The 15,059-nt window shown below is 48.5% G+C and overlaps 1 protein-coding gene across 1 annotated transcript; it reads left to right on the plus strand.

The window, feature by feature from the left end:
* The first annotated feature begins 892 nt into the window (after positions 1 to 892).
* On the plus strand, positions 893 to 13,323 carry DISP2 (dispatched RND transporter family member 2). The gene is made up of 8 exons (XM_072624059.1): positions 893 to 1,020; positions 5,766 to 6,101; positions 6,408 to 6,437; positions 7,060 to 7,183; positions 7,560 to 7,675; positions 7,984 to 8,111; positions 9,367 to 9,464; positions 10,006 to 13,323. The coding sequence occupies exons 1-8, from the start codon at positions 893 to 895 to the stop codon at positions 13,288 to 13,290; spliced, it is 4,245 nt and encodes a 1,414-aa protein (XP_072480160.1). The 3' UTR covers positions 13,291 to 13,323.
* Positions 13,324 to 15,059: the final 1,736 nt, after the last annotated feature.

Genomic DNA, 15,059 nt, shown 5'->3' on the forward strand with positions numbered 1-15,059 from the left:
CTCCAAGCCCAGCGCTCTGTCACTGAGCCATCTAGCTGCCTACATTATGACAAATGATATAAAGTTTAAAGTGTGCCTTCGGAGGGGGAAGGTGAGCTGTGTTGGGGAGGGGGCGGGGTGGAGAGGAAAGAGACAGTGATATTTCTAAGCAAAGAAAGAAGAAATTCATTCCTCTTTTCTTATTTCAGGCCTTCACTTTTCCTCAACCTCCACCCACCTACCCACCTTCCCACCCATTGTCCAGGGCAGTAATATGCTCAGCGATTTGGAATTGAGCTTCGGAAAGGTTTCAGAGAAAGCCAGGTTTTCAGTCTTGAATCTGTGATGTTAAGCCCCAAGCTTCACACTCCTACATCCCACAACTGGAGAAGGAGGAAAAGGAGAGGACTTAGGGACAAGTATATATCAGATCTTCAAGTGCAGTGGTCTTCTACCCCCTTCCCTCTTTAGTGTCCTCTCTTCTCCTCCCCTACTTCCACCCGTTCTCGTAAAGATCTCTAAGTGCTCTGTACACACAGGAGCCAGGAGTAGCTTTCCCAGAGTCTCACAGGGAAAAAGTGAAATCTTGAGAGCTGCTTTCCAAAGAAAACTGTATGCAGGCTACCTGGCTCCGGATGCTCAGATCTCCATCCTGGCTCCTGCTGAGAAGGCTTCGTGGTGAACTGTAGCCTGGTCGGGAGTTCCTGGGCTGAGAGCTTCAAAGCAGCACCCAAGGGAACCAGCGCCCTCCGCTCGGCTCCGCCCCACCCCACCTGGCTTTGGGTCCATTGGCTGGGTCCTTCCCCGACCCACGCCCATTGACTGGGACAGCCTTGGCTAAACGCAGGCGCAGTAAGGCAGCCTCCACCGCCGCTTCAGCACCAGAGACCGGACAGCGGCGCCGCCCACGGGCATGGAGAGCCGAGACAGCAGCGGCCCTAGCCAGGGTTCGGGCCCCGGCTCCGCATCCACCCCTGGCCCCAGGGAGGAGCAGACTCCAGAGGGACAGCACCTAGCCCCAGACAGCAGTCACCTAGACAGGTAAGGCAAACCGTGACCCAACCCAACCTCCCATGTCTTCATGAAATCTTTCCCACAATCTGGACAGCCGCCGGCAGTCTTCATACATTCTCTTCACCCTCCCCGTTGCCATGGCCCCCTTTTATAGTTCCCCGTCATCACTTCCACACGCTCCTCCAAGCCATCCCTCATTACTCCTGCATGTCTTTCCCCAATCTCAACATTCCTCCCTGCCCCCACCTCTAGTCCTGTCCATCTTCCTTATCCCCCACTCTGTGGCGCTGACCTATCTACTTCATTCCCGACTCCTAACCCTTCTCTGGTCCTCCAGTTCCAGCCTACCTCTTCCCATCTCTGTCACTCCCAGCTCTTTATACCTTGCCCTGCATCTCCTCAGAAAACACATCCATCCTCTGTGACCATCTGTCAGGGGATGAGCTTCTGAGTCTCTGCTTTCGTGATTGTGTAGAGAAGTGTATGCATGTGAATGTAACACTGGGGTGTGCCTTTGGGTCCTCATCTATGAATGTCTGATTATTTGCCTTTGTTCATCATTTTGACAAGTTGTATGTCCATGTGTGCACCTGTGAGTTTAAGTCTCTGCCCCACCCATGGCAGTCACATACACAAAGTTGAGCCCAGGTAGGCAGACTTAGGATCTCAGAACTATACCTGGCACTACTGGAAAGAATCACTGCTCTGGAAATGAGCCCAGTGTTCACAGCACAGAGAAACAAATTTACAACTTGCTTTGATGATTAAAGCCAACTGTGCAACAATTCCCCACACATCTGATTATTTCTTGTGCATATGACTAGAGCTTCCTAAAGGCAGTGTGGACAGCAATATATACCATATAATTATGGTCCCCTGAAGGGTCTTACTCTTTTCTCCCCAGATATCTCCCTCTGCCATGGTACTGCCCTCCTTTCCAACATGAGAAGAAATTAGACTCACTCCTTTGCTCTGGACATCAAATGTAGGGGCTTTGTTTCTAGAAGGCCACTGTTAAATCACACATCTGTTACCAATGAAGGGGGCAGGGAGAGAAGGCAGGAGTAGGAAGAGAAGAGACTTGGTAGACTATTATTACATTTTTTTCTGGATTAGTTTATTATGTTATAAAAGTGTTGTCTTCAAAGGCATAAAAATCCTGTCCTTGAGAGAATGAATAAAAAGCCATCCAATAAACACTATATTTGAACCTGCACTATATGAAAGACACTCTACTAAGCACCATAGGAAGTACAAAGATGAATAAGGTGATCTCTTCCTTCATGACAGTTCAGCAAGAAGGAAAAACATATTAAACAAAAGCTATAACACAAACTAGCTTGTGAAAATGTAGTAAGAAAAATGTACAGTGGTAAAGGCATTCAGAAAAAGGAAAAAGAAACGCAGAACAAGTAACTAAGTTTCAGCGATAAGGGAAAGAACCTCCACCTCTCCCCCAAGAACATTGAAAAGAAGTGGTCAGGAATATGGTTTTAACAGAAGCCAATCACAAGACCATCTGATCTTACACAAGACAAATTGCTATTGTTGTGCAGCCATTCCAGTCATGTCCGACTCTTCATGACCCCTTTTGGGGGGTTTTCTTGGCAAAAATACTGGAGTCATTTTGTCATTTCCTTCTCCAGTTCATTTGACACATGAGGAACTAAGGCAAACAGGGTTAAATGGCTTGCCCAGGGTCACACAGCTAATAAGTATATGAGACTGGATTTGAACTCAGGAAAATGAGTCTTCCTGACCTCAGGCCCTGAATTCTATCCACTGTGCCACCAAACTGCTCCAAGACAGAAGTGAAGAGGCGATTATTGGCAGTACGTAAAAACCCACATTTCACTCTATTTCACTACAGGGTCTTTAAAAGTAGCTTCTCGTGCATTTATTATTATTCAACTTAAGGGGAAAATAAAATATTTTTACATATTTTGGTTCCATCAAGTTTGGTTCTATCCAGTGCTTAGCACAATGCCTGGCACATAGTAGATGCTTAATAAATAGTGACTGACTGAGCAAGTAAAAGATACCTGCAAATCCATCATTCCCCATCTAAACAAGTAATGGAAAGAGTGATGGACTTGAAGTTAGGAAAACAATGACTGTTAATCCCTTTGGCTTCTGGGCTGAAGTCTGTGTGTGTATATAGTATTTCCTCCCCCATTCTTCAGCCTGCTGGATCTATCCAAGATAGGCAGGCAAAGCCAGGAAGTTAATCATCACAATCAGCCTTAGGGCTTCTTTCCGGGGAATTCAGAGGACTAGAGGAGATCATACTTCTGAGGGTGAAGAGGCTAGAATAGTTAATTCTTATAATTACTGGATCAGGTCAAATGATTTGTGGGAGTGGGAGCTAGGAAAGAGAACAGTTTTGGATTGAGAAAGATTTTTCTTTATAAAGGGTGGAATTTGACTCTTTTAACATGGGAAAGCAGAGGAAGAACAGAAGGCTTGGCTCTGCTACCTGTAGAAGATGGATGGGTTCTCAAATTCTGCCAGATTTGGGAGTATTAGATACATCCAGGAGCTGGGGTTTCTGGAGAAGAGAAAATGGAGCACTAACTTCCCCCCTCCTCAATCCCCTATCAGGGATCAAAATAAATGGAAGAAGTTAGGAATGTCAAAATGGGAGAAAGAGATACTTTTTGAAGTTGAGATCTAGGTAAAACCCAACAGAAAAAGAACAAAAGAGATTTCTTTAAAAAGGGTGGGACCAGGTGGGTTACTTATTAGTGATTATTAAGGTGAACTAAACATAAAGTTGGGACTTATCTCCTTCTCATATGGATGCTTGGACTCTGGGAGTGGGGTTCTCTGCTTCTTTCTAGGTACTAAAATGGAAACAATAACCCTGGTTTTTGTGGAACTGAACCTGAAGCCCAAACTAGGGGCCTGATCCCCAGATAGAGTCAAACTCAAGAGCTCTAAGGCTTGAGTAGAAATCCTTTAGGGATCACTCTCCATTTTTTCTTCTACCTGCTTCCTACTAGTGATATCATGCATCCTTTTCAAGAATGAAGGGCGAACAATAGCTATTCCCTATGTGCCAGTCAGATTTCGGATCTTAAAGAAGATGGTTGTCTTCTACCAGTTTGGGAAGGAGAGGAAAGGGTTCTGCACTCCAACTTCTCCCCACAAGAACAGAACTTATCTCCAAGTTTTCTGTGGCCAACAATGTTGGTCTTTTCACCAGAAATATAAAAATAAGTTCATCTTTTATTTTCTGTCTGTTTATTTGGTATTTGCACGAGAACATGGCCTCTCCACATGCTGCCTCCTTCCTTTTCTCGTTTTCCCCATCTCTTCTCCCATCCCATTCTAACCAGAACCCTGACTCAGTCTCTCCAGTACAACAGCAGTGTTGGCTATGGAATAAGAACCAGAGCAAGCTCATTCAAGGGCTCTGGCCACCCCACAGGGCAGGGAGGCCTCCCAGCAGTGCCCAGTCTGCGATCCCGCCAATCAGAGTATATCAAGCTTGTCTCTAAATGTTGATAAGTTCTGCTCCTGCCTGGTGAGTAGGGGCTGTCTCCAAGCAGTTTCTAGCACAGTTCTGCACATGGCAGTAAAAACTGACATTTGCTGATGGTACTTCTACTGAACCTCCCTGAATCCACTCAGTTTAATGAATTTATTGGACCAGACCTGTGATTTCATTTGTATAGGAAACTATTAGTGAGGAAAATCTCTTTGCTAATGCTAATGGGCATTGGTTCTGCAATATATATTTATATATTTAGGAGGAAGCCTGGAGGCACTAAGTGATTAGTCCAGGATCACAATCCTTGTATATATCAGAAATGGAACTTGAACCCAGGTCTTTTGATTCTGAGATCAGCTTTCAGGTTCATCATTCAGATTCTCCACTCAATTTAATTTAATTCAATTCAATTCAACAAATTGCCCTATTCTCCGGACAATGTACTAAAAGGAATATGAGGGCAACAATGAAACTATTCCTACCCTCAAGGAGCTTATAGTCTGCTAAGGAGACACATTGTGTGTACACAGAATGATTATAAGAGGCAGAGATAACTAGTATCCTTGGAGGAGGGAGGGAGTGGTTAAGAAAATATTCTTTTTAGATATGGCTCCTAAACTATGCCTTAAAGGAAAGTAGAAATTCTAAGAATCTGAGGCAAGAAGGGAAAGTTTTCCAGACAAGGAAGATGAACTTTGCATAAGCAGGAGGTGGAAGATGGAATGTCCTGCATTGAAAGCAGCTTATAGGCCAATTTGTTTGGAACAGAGAGTGGGTAAATAAATGAATGAATGAAATTAGACTGGAAAGCCAAGCAAAAGCCAGATTATGGTGAGCTTTAAATGCTACCTTGAGGATATTATTTGTCCTACAGGAAAATATGGTGCCACAGACAATTCTTGAGCATGATGTGGTCAAATATATGTTTTAGTAATATAATTTCAAAGAATTAAAAATCGAACCCAGGACATCCAAGCTGTCTAACCCATAATAAAACAAATCCTTTGCCTAGATAGCAAAAGAGTAGGGTATGAAAGTTGAATACAGAGACACCAGAGCCTCTTACCTGCTACCACTCCATATTATCCACCTTCCATATGGCACAGTGACTAGCTGTCCAAAGGAACTCTGAGATTCTAGACCTAGCACAAGGTGGTGGCCCCTGTTTCCCCAACACTGCTGTGGTTGTAGGAGCACATTCCTGGCCCTGGGATGGCCTCATTGACTCCTGTCTCTTCCCTCTCATCCTGATTGTTTTTTGTTTTCTCTCTCCAAACAGTTCCCAGACTGAGGTCCCTGTGCCTGATCCAAGCCAGGAGAGAAGATGCCCTCTCCACCGATGCCCAGTTACCACACCTCTCATCTCTTCAGGCCCATTACCAGTTTCAAGTACCCTCCAACCACAGGGTCAGAACTTGTCCAGTCCCTCAGGTCCTCCCCAATTCCCTTATCCCCGGACCCAGCAGGAGTTCCGAGGTGGCTACACCTTGCCTGGGCCTGGGGACAGAACTGCCCTATGTTCCCACCACTCCAGCCTCAGCCCTTCTCCTGTCCCCTCACAGAGGGATAGCTCCTGGAAGCCCAGACCTGTGCAGCACCACGTGGTAAGCGTCAGGTAAGGAGTGAGATTAGAGTGGGGTGGGGTAGGGAAACAGAGAATAAAATAGCCTACCCTCTGTCCATGGGATTAAACTAGAGATTGAGAGCCCAGGTCTCAGAACTCCTGGATATAGGAGTTCCAGGGGTACAAGGATGCTGGGGATAGGGTTCTAGACTGGAGAACACACAGGCTTGAATGCAGCTAGAAAAAAATTTAGGACCTGGACGGGGAGATCTGGTAATGCAATGAAAGGGTTAATGCCATGCTTCCCATTGCACTGAAAGAAATAACTCTCCAATTAGCTATTTTTCTTATCTGCAGGCATGAGCAGGCTTTTCGGATGCCAAGGAGGTAGGAACTGCGTTTTCCTTTATCCTTTCATATCTGTCATCATGTTCTCCCTGCCACTTTCTTGGCCACAGCTTTCCTTATGACAGTATTTCCCAAGTTATGGCTCACATTGACAAAACATGTGAGGGCAGAGTTTTATAATGAATATTTTGGCTAGCTATCCACAGGTAGGGGATAAATGTTTCTGAAAATCAGCTTCAAGGCCAAAGAATCACTTCTGCTGTTTTTTCATGGAGGAGGTGGAGTGCATATATGGCCCATATGTGCCACAGGAAGGGAGATAAGTGGTGTCTCTTGCCCTGATGGAAACTGACCCATGAACACCAAAGAGACTAGAGAGTGAGAGTAGCCTGTGGTTTGGCACAGTCCCCTTCAGGGCAGAAGGAGAGCCTTCTACTGGGCTGGTAGGATGAATGGTCATTGAAGTACTTGCTAGCATTGAAATGTTCTCATGGAATCCCTAGTCACATGGTTGCATGGAACACACTTTGGGAAATTCATTAAAGTAACGTAACCAGGAAATGCCTTCAGTCCTGTCCCCTGAGGAACTCTTCTCTGCTGTGTCCCAGAGTACCAGTGGGTACTGAACTCTCACTCATGCCCTGGCTCCCCTCCCTTCCAGCTACTCCCAGCTGATTGCTGAGTGGCCCCTGGCTGTGCTGCTGGTGTGCCTGGCCACTGTCTTGCTCTGTACAATAGCTGGGCTGCTGGGGGGACAGATGCCTGACTTCTCCGAGCCCTTACTGGTAAGTGACAGAGGGACAAGGAGGGAAAGGCAGAGGTCCCAGCTCTATTTCCCGCAAGATAGAGTGAGATGGGATGGAGTCAGCTGTGGGGAACTGGTACCTGGGTAAGAAGCTGGGCTTTGAAGCATCAGAGAGAATGGACAAAAGTTAGAGAGAAAGGGAAACATTCAGAATAAAAAGAGATTGTTACTTAGAGATCAAGTGATCCAGGTGGGCTTCATCTCTTTTGGTCTCTGCATTAGGGGAGCAGGGATCCAGAGAATGGGCAATAGGAGACAGATTGGTGACTTGTGGAACTAGGAAGGAAAGGGGAAAAAAGGGGAGTCCTAGTTGGAGAATTTATCCCCACACTCCATTAATCCTGCCCTCACTGCAGGGCTTTGAGCCTCGGGACACCGACATCGGGCGAAAACTGGCCGTCTGGAGAATCGTGCAGGAACTCACTGGGCACAAGAAGGTGTTCTCATTAACCCCTGACCCTGACCTGAATAGGTATGAGCCATGGCATGGGGAGGGTGGGATATCCATGTCCCTGTAAGACTACATGCCTACCATGGTCACACACATGCGCACACACACACACAGCGTCAGGTAACTTCTCAAAGAACAGCAGTACCCTTTTGGGTCCTCTGGGTCCACATATCTTTTGGATCCACTGAGGGAACTTTGATCACATAGCCCAGCTGACCTGTTTCCTTTGCCCCTCTCCTTGAGTTAACTATCAATAAGTTAAGCCTTTACTTGTTACCTGGACTTGCTGGTGACTTCCCTGTTATGGGAACTTTCTCTCTCTACCTCAGTTCTGACAGCTCTATTACTATGAGCCCCTTGGATTGGGGCAGTGCCCAGGAAGGGTTGGCCCGGCCTCGTAGGATGGTGGAGCCCTGGGAGAACAGAGGACAGGATGGCTTCTTCTGTGGCCCCCCAGGTGAGTGGCATCTTGGCCAACCCCTCCCTACCTTGGTGTAATCCACCCAGCTCCTTCCTCTGCTTGGACACTCATTATTTCTAAGCTTGTGGCTAGAGCTGTTTCCCATCCTACTATTAGAGGTCCAACGATGTGCTCACTTTTTATTTTCTGCCCAATCAACTTGGTATCTAGAAAGAACACAGCCTCCTCATGTGCTCCCTACTTCCTTCCTTCCTCTCCCATCCCCCACACCCTAGCTCAGGTTCCCCTTCTCTGCAACAGAATATTTTTGCCCCCCCCCCCCCGAACTTTGGCAATAACAGGATGGGGCAGATGAAAGCTAGGCATGAGGAATATGATTAAGGTTTTAATGAAACAAAAGGAAAAAACAAGAGGAGGATTGTTAGGTACCATAAGGTAAACCTTGGGTCAAGTTCATCAGGATTATCTGAGGTAAAGAAGAAGAGAAAGGTTTCAAAACAAGGGGTCAATGATGTCCAGGAAAGTTAGTCAGCAGGGATCAGAAACATAATTCAAGAGACAAGGGAACTTAAGATCAAGGGACCCAGGCTAACAGCCTGAGTAGCAAAGGATCAGAAGCACAGGTTGAAGAGACAGGACAGGATGGAGGCAAGAGAAATAGGGCCTCAGCAGCAAAAATGGAGCTTATGGTACCAAGCCAACTGCCTTCTGAGGAAAAGAGTCCTGGAGTATATTTTTAAAAATCTGGGGCCAGTGCTATTTGTGAAATTGTTGAATTGTTTGGCTCTAGCAAGGCTGCTTTCTGTTCCCCTGGGCCAGCTCCCTATCCTATGGACATAGGACCCAGTTAAAGGGTTGGGAACTAGACGAATGAGCATTGAGGCATGCCAAAAAGGGATAAGACCCCAAGAATCTCATCTTAAGGACAAGTATAGAATGATCTGTCCCTGAGTTGACAGGGACTCTATAACCCCCAGTAACAATCTGATTCCCATTTGAGAGGCAATTGGGTCAGCCTTAGTTTCTCTTTAAGGAAAACCCCAAGTCCTATCTTACCTGAGACTAGAAGGGTAACAAGAGGACACTAAGAATCAGAACTGATCTTGACCCCTTACTGCTTTATCCTGCAAGCCTGGACTAATCTTGGCCCTTTTTTTGTGCCTTACTTTCCCTACTTATCACACACACAGATAGGGATGATTCAGCCTCCCATGGGGGTGTTAGGGTCCCAAATGGGGTCCTGAGGGGACCATAAGACTGAAGAGTTAAGTTCTTGGAGTTTGTGTTGCAGAGAAGAGTTACTCGCAGTTGGTGTTCATGTCCACCACAGCAGGCAGTCTGTGGAATCTGCAAGCCATTCAGTCCATGTGTCGAATCGAGCAGGAAAAGGTGAGCCATGTGGGTGTGTGGGGAAGGGCTGGTATGAAGAGGAAGCAAAAGTGGGGAGGATTGGATAGGGTAATAGATGGCCAGTTTGGGAAAGAAAAAGTCCCAGGAGGCAGTTGACCCTATTCTAAATGTGAAATCTCATGGAAATTACAAAGCGATGACCTTACTCCTGGCATTCTCCTTGCCCTCACCCTCTATCCCTCCCACCCTTGACTGGGTCTGTCTGCTTCCCTCCACCCCCCTACCATTCCACTGTCCCCAAATAAATGGCCAAAAGAGTGACCCATTGTTATTCACTGGGTTCTTCAAAGTGTCCTTGATAACTTCCATTCCTCAAAGGGACAGGCTTCTTTTCTAAGATAGAAGCCAGGTGTGTCACTTGGTGAATTAACATTAGGTGGGAGCTGAGGGTATTGGTCCCAGTCTCCCCAGCCTCCTTCTCTGTAGCTTTCTGGAAAGCAAGGGGATGTATCTAATCCTTGGGCTTCCCCACCAGAGCCATTTGAGCTTCCTGAGACCTTGTACTGCTGTCCCTCTGCAGATCCGCTCCCATGCCCATTTCAGGGACCTATGTCAGCGCACCTCAGCCAACGAGTGCTGCCCCAGCTGGTCCCTAGGCAACTACATCGCCGTGCTCTATAACCGCTCCTCATGCCTGGACATCACCCAGGGGGACATTGTCCGTACGCTGGCTCTTCTACGGGCCTGTGCCCCATATTACCACCGTGGTGCCCTGGTGCCAGCCTGCTTGGGTACCCAACGGGAAAAGCACCCACTCTGTACCCACGTGCCTGAAAAGTGTGCCCGAGTCAGTGCCATCTACCAGCTCCTGCACTTCCTGGTTGATCGGGATTTCCTGAGTCCCCAGACTGCTGACTACCAGGTGCCCTCCCTCAAGTATAGTCTTCTCTTCTTGCCTACCAAGAAGGGGGCCTCCATGATGGGCATCTACCTGGACAATCTGGCCTCCTCCTGGGAACTCTTAGACAACTATACTTCCATCACAGGAATGGACCTAGGCCTCAAGCAACAGCTGTTCCAGCACTACCTAGCCCGGGACACAGTGTACCCTGTGCTGGCTCTTGGTGCCATCTTTCTCAGTATCTCCCTGTACCTCCGCTCCCTCTTTATCACCCTGATGGTATTACTGGTGGTGGTAGGATCCCTGCTAGTTGCCTTCTTCCTGTACCAGGTGGCTTTCCGCTTGGCCTATTTTCCCTTTGTCAATCTGACTGCTATTGTCTTGCTCAGCAGCATCTGTGCCAATCACACCCTGGTCTTCTTTGACCTCTGGAACCTCAGCAAGAGCCAGCTTCCCTCCTCTGGGCTCCCCCAAAGGGTCAGCCATACCATGCACCATTTTGGCTACTTGCTCTTGGTCTCTGGTCTCACCACAGGCACAGCATTCTATGCCAGCTACTTGAGTCACTTAACTGCCATTCGATGCTTTGCCATCTATATGGGCACTGCTGTGCTGGTCAATCTGGCCCTCATGTTCACATGGTTGCCCTCCTCCATGGTGCTGTATGAGCGTTACCTAGCCCCTACCTGTGCAGATCGGCCCCGAGGTTACTGGGGTGGCAGTAGACACCGGAGGGTAGCCTTGGCCCTGCAGCGGCAGCTTCACACCCTGCAGCGGGCCCTAACGGGGACCTCCCATCTGCTGTTCCAGCGGCTGCTGCCTTGTAGTGTCATTAAGTTTCGTTACATCTGGATCTGCTGGTTTGCCGCACTGGCAGCAGGAGGGGCCTATATTGCTGGCTTCAGTCCACGGCTACGGCTTCCTACTCTGACAATGCCCAGGGGACAAGTCTTCCGCCCTAGCCACCCCTTCGAGCGTTTCGATGCTGAATACCGCCAACAATTCATGTTTGAACGCCTGCCTCAGGGAGAGGGTGGGCACATGCCCGTGGCAATGGTGTGGGGCATCCTCCCTGTAGACACAGGTGATCCCTTGGATCCCCGCAGCAATGGCACTCTGGTGAGTGATCCAACTTTCTCCGCCCGTGGTCCTCAGGCCCAGCGTTGGCTACTGACACTTTGTCACCGAGCTCGCAATCAGAGCTTCTACTATGTGGATCAGGAGGGGGAGCCCACGCTCTGTTTTGTGGAGGAGCTGCAGCGGTGGATGGCTGGCCATCGGTGTGCCTACCATGGCCCTGGTCTCTGTTGTGGCCATTTCCACTTCCCCTTTGGTCCCCAGCTCTTCCTGCATTGTCTCAAGATGATGGCCCTGGAACAAAGCCCTGATGGAGGCAGGGACTTGGGGCCTCGGTTCGATGCCGAGGGCAATCTGGTGGCCCTGGTTTTGCAGTTTCAGACTAATTTCCACTATAGTGTGGATTACAGCCAAACCCACCGCTTCTACCTTGAAGTGAGCCGCTGGCTCGAGGGAGAGCTGAGCACAGCCCCTGGTGGCCTGCGCAATGGTTGGTTCACCAGCCGCCTGGACCTCTACAGTCTCCAGCACAGCCTGAGCACAGAGCCCGTGGTGGTCCTGGGCCTGGCCGTCGCCCTGTCTTTTGCCATTCTCCTGCTGGGCACCTGGAATGTGCTGCTCAGTCTGTTTTCTGTGACAGCCATTGCCGGCACCGTGATGCTGACTCTGGGGCTGCTAGTGCTTCTGGAGTGGCAGCTCAATGCCGCCGAGTCTCTCTTCCTTTCAGCCGCCGTGGGCCTTTCTGTGGACTTCACCGTGAACTACTGCATCTCCTATCACCTCTGCCCCCGCCCAGACCGGCTCAGCCGAGTGGCGTTCTCCCTACGCCAGATGAGCTGTGCCACTGCTGTCGGAGCCTCTGCCCTCTTTGCTGCAGGCGTGCTCATGCTACCTGCCACCGTCTTGCTCTACCGCAAGCTGGGCATCTTCCTCATGATGGTCAAGTGCCTCAGCTGTGGCTTTGCCAGCTTCTTCTTCCAGTCCCTCTGCTGTTTCTTTGGGCCTGAGAAGAACTGTGGCCAGATCCTCTGGCCCTGTGGCCGCCTGCCCCGGGACTATGGAGTCCATGAACCTGGTAAGGAGAAGACTGCCCGCCACCGCCCAGGTCCTGCTGGGGTCTCTTCAGCTGCCTTCATAGAACAGTATGAGCTCCAGCCCCTCGCCCGTCGCCGCAGCAACAGTTTTGACACCAGCACAGCCACCAGCAAGCTGTCTCATCGTCCCTCCATGCTGTCGGAAGATCTGCAGCTCCACGAAAGTCATTGCTATCCCCGGGCCCCTCCGCCACCTGTCCACCAGGAAACTCTGAGGCCTGAACCCCAGGAGCCACTTTTGGACCACCAAGTTGTCTTTAGTCAGTGCCCAGCTTTACAGACTTCCTCCCCTTATAAGGAGAGTAGCCCAGCCCCCAAGGTCTGGGCTGGAAAGGATTCCCAGAGTTTGGATGCTAGGACTCCACAGTCCACAAGCCAGCCTGTCACGTCTACTCATTCCTCCAAGGCTGAGGCAAAGGAGCCCCCTCCTTGCCTCTGCTCCTCAGCCAGCTCTCTGGAGGGACTCAGTGTCTCAGACGAGACCTGCCTCAGCGCCTCAGAGCCCAGTGCCCCAGTTCCTGATTCAATCGTCTCCTCCCCAGAAGCTCAAGATGTGGCTAGGTCTCCCACTCCAGAAAGGGGTCAGCTAAATGGAAAACGTGAGACTCTCTGGCTGGCCCTGCGGCAAACAGTCTATGCCTCATCCTCCCCTGCTTCCCACCAGAGCAGCTCTTCCTGGAAGAGCCGTGCTGGCGTTGGGGGCAGCCCTGTTGTGCTGCCCAATAGCCAGCCCAATTTACCTGATGTGTGGCTCCGCAGATCTAGCACCCAAAATTCTGGTTATAGCAGCTGAGACTCCCTGACACAATGAAGACTGGAAACTGAAAAACGCAAAGGCGGGATTGGAGCCTGAAGCTGATACTTAGCGCCCTGCCCGATGGTCTAGTTATGGGATTGACTCTACGCTCGACTTGAGTAGAAACAAGTTAAAGGGTTCTCCAGAGGAAAAAGTTAGACTGTCTTTGTGATTCTGGCTAAGTGTGGCCCCTCCGGTCCCTACAAGAGGAAAAAGGGACACTTCCTGTGGAAGGTGCTACCAAGATAAGGCAAGAGGGGAAATTCAAGAGACAGCAAAACCAATCCCAGCAGGAGACTCTGTGCCTTGGCTGGAGACGAAACAAACAAAAAAATGATTTTAAAAGCTGCATTCCCATGGTGCTCCTTTAGTACCAGGTATCAAGGCTTTGGGAAGCAACCAAGAAAATCCCTCCCAAGAGTACTGGGACTTTTTACTGACCAGAAAGATAAAGCAAGCCTCCCAGCAGCTTCCTGGAGCTTAGACTCACACTCCCTTTGGGGGTCTCCTCAGAATTGTCTCATATTCCTTTTTCAAATCACTTTTTTGTCCCCAGAATTGAACCCTAGGATCTCCCTACTTCAGCCATCCTTGCCCCTTCACTTTTATGGGTCTGACGAGAAAGTTTCCTGAAACCTGAGAAGTGTATAACCAGGGAGAGGGAGGAAAGGATCTTTTTTGTGGATTTCTTTGCTGAGAACAAGAAAAATCAGCTCTGGCAACGACTCTGTGTTCCTTGAGTTGGAAATTGTGCCTTCTGTCCCTGAAGCATTACACTTTGGATTCAGTTCAACATTTCAACAAATATACATTAAGTTCCTACAAGTGCATGCTGGACTCTAGAGGGAGGGGTAGGGTATAAAGATAATAAACAACATGGTTTCTACCCTCAAAGAGTTTAAGATCTACTTAGAGAGTTATAACCTGTAGACAATAAGTATGACAAAGATAGAATGTTATGAGACAGAAAGTGCCCTAAGAAAAATTGAAGAGGGATTGATAACTTTCATTGGGGTGAGGAAAATAGGAGAGATTACTGGAGATTAAGGATTTTTGAGTCCCTTTACTTACTCCCTGGGGTTCTTCCACTAACCCTGGCCCAGGCACATCTATCTATTCATTTCTCTGTGGGTACTACTTTTTTTCACCCACCCAAGGGTCCTTCTCATTACTGCCAGGGCTAAGACTCCAGATTTTTCCTCTTTCTATTTATTGTCACTAGAAGTAATCTTGGGAGGAAACAGTGAACTCTAAGATAAACTGCAAAGTTTCTTCCCTGATTCTTCAGTGCCATCTGTCTCCTGAATCTAGTTGGGGATTTTCTTAGTTGATGGGCATTCAGGCTGCTCTGATTCTTAAGCCTCACAAGGGGAGGGATAAATGAACACTTTTCAGAGTGCTCTAGTGAGTGAGGTGGGCCCACTTCAGATTACCAAGTGGCAGGCAGCAGGGTTTGTGATTAGAATATAAATAAGGCAGAATCTTGGAGAGTCTGCCCTTTGGGGACAGACGCATGGAGATGGAGCTGGAAGCAGTTAATCAGCAAGTTATTAAGTTCTTACTATGGACTAAGCACTGTCTAGACCCTGGTGATACAAAGACAAAAAATGCTCCCGGGGGGGGGGGGGGCTTACACTTTATTAGAGGAAACAACTCTAATAAAGACAGACAGATAGATAAATAGATAGACAGATGATAGGTAGGTAGATGGTAGTTAAATAGATAGATCATAGATAGGTAGGTTAATGATAGATAATAGATGGGTA

Source organism: Notamacropus eugenii, chromosome 7 (assembly GCF_028372415.1).
Source record: "Notamacropus eugenii isolate mMacEug1 chromosome 7, mMacEug1.pri_v2, whole genome shotgun sequence".
In the NCBI taxonomy this organism is placed as follows: Eukaryota; Metazoa; Chordata; class Mammalia; order Diprotodontia; family Macropodidae; genus Notamacropus; species Notamacropus eugenii.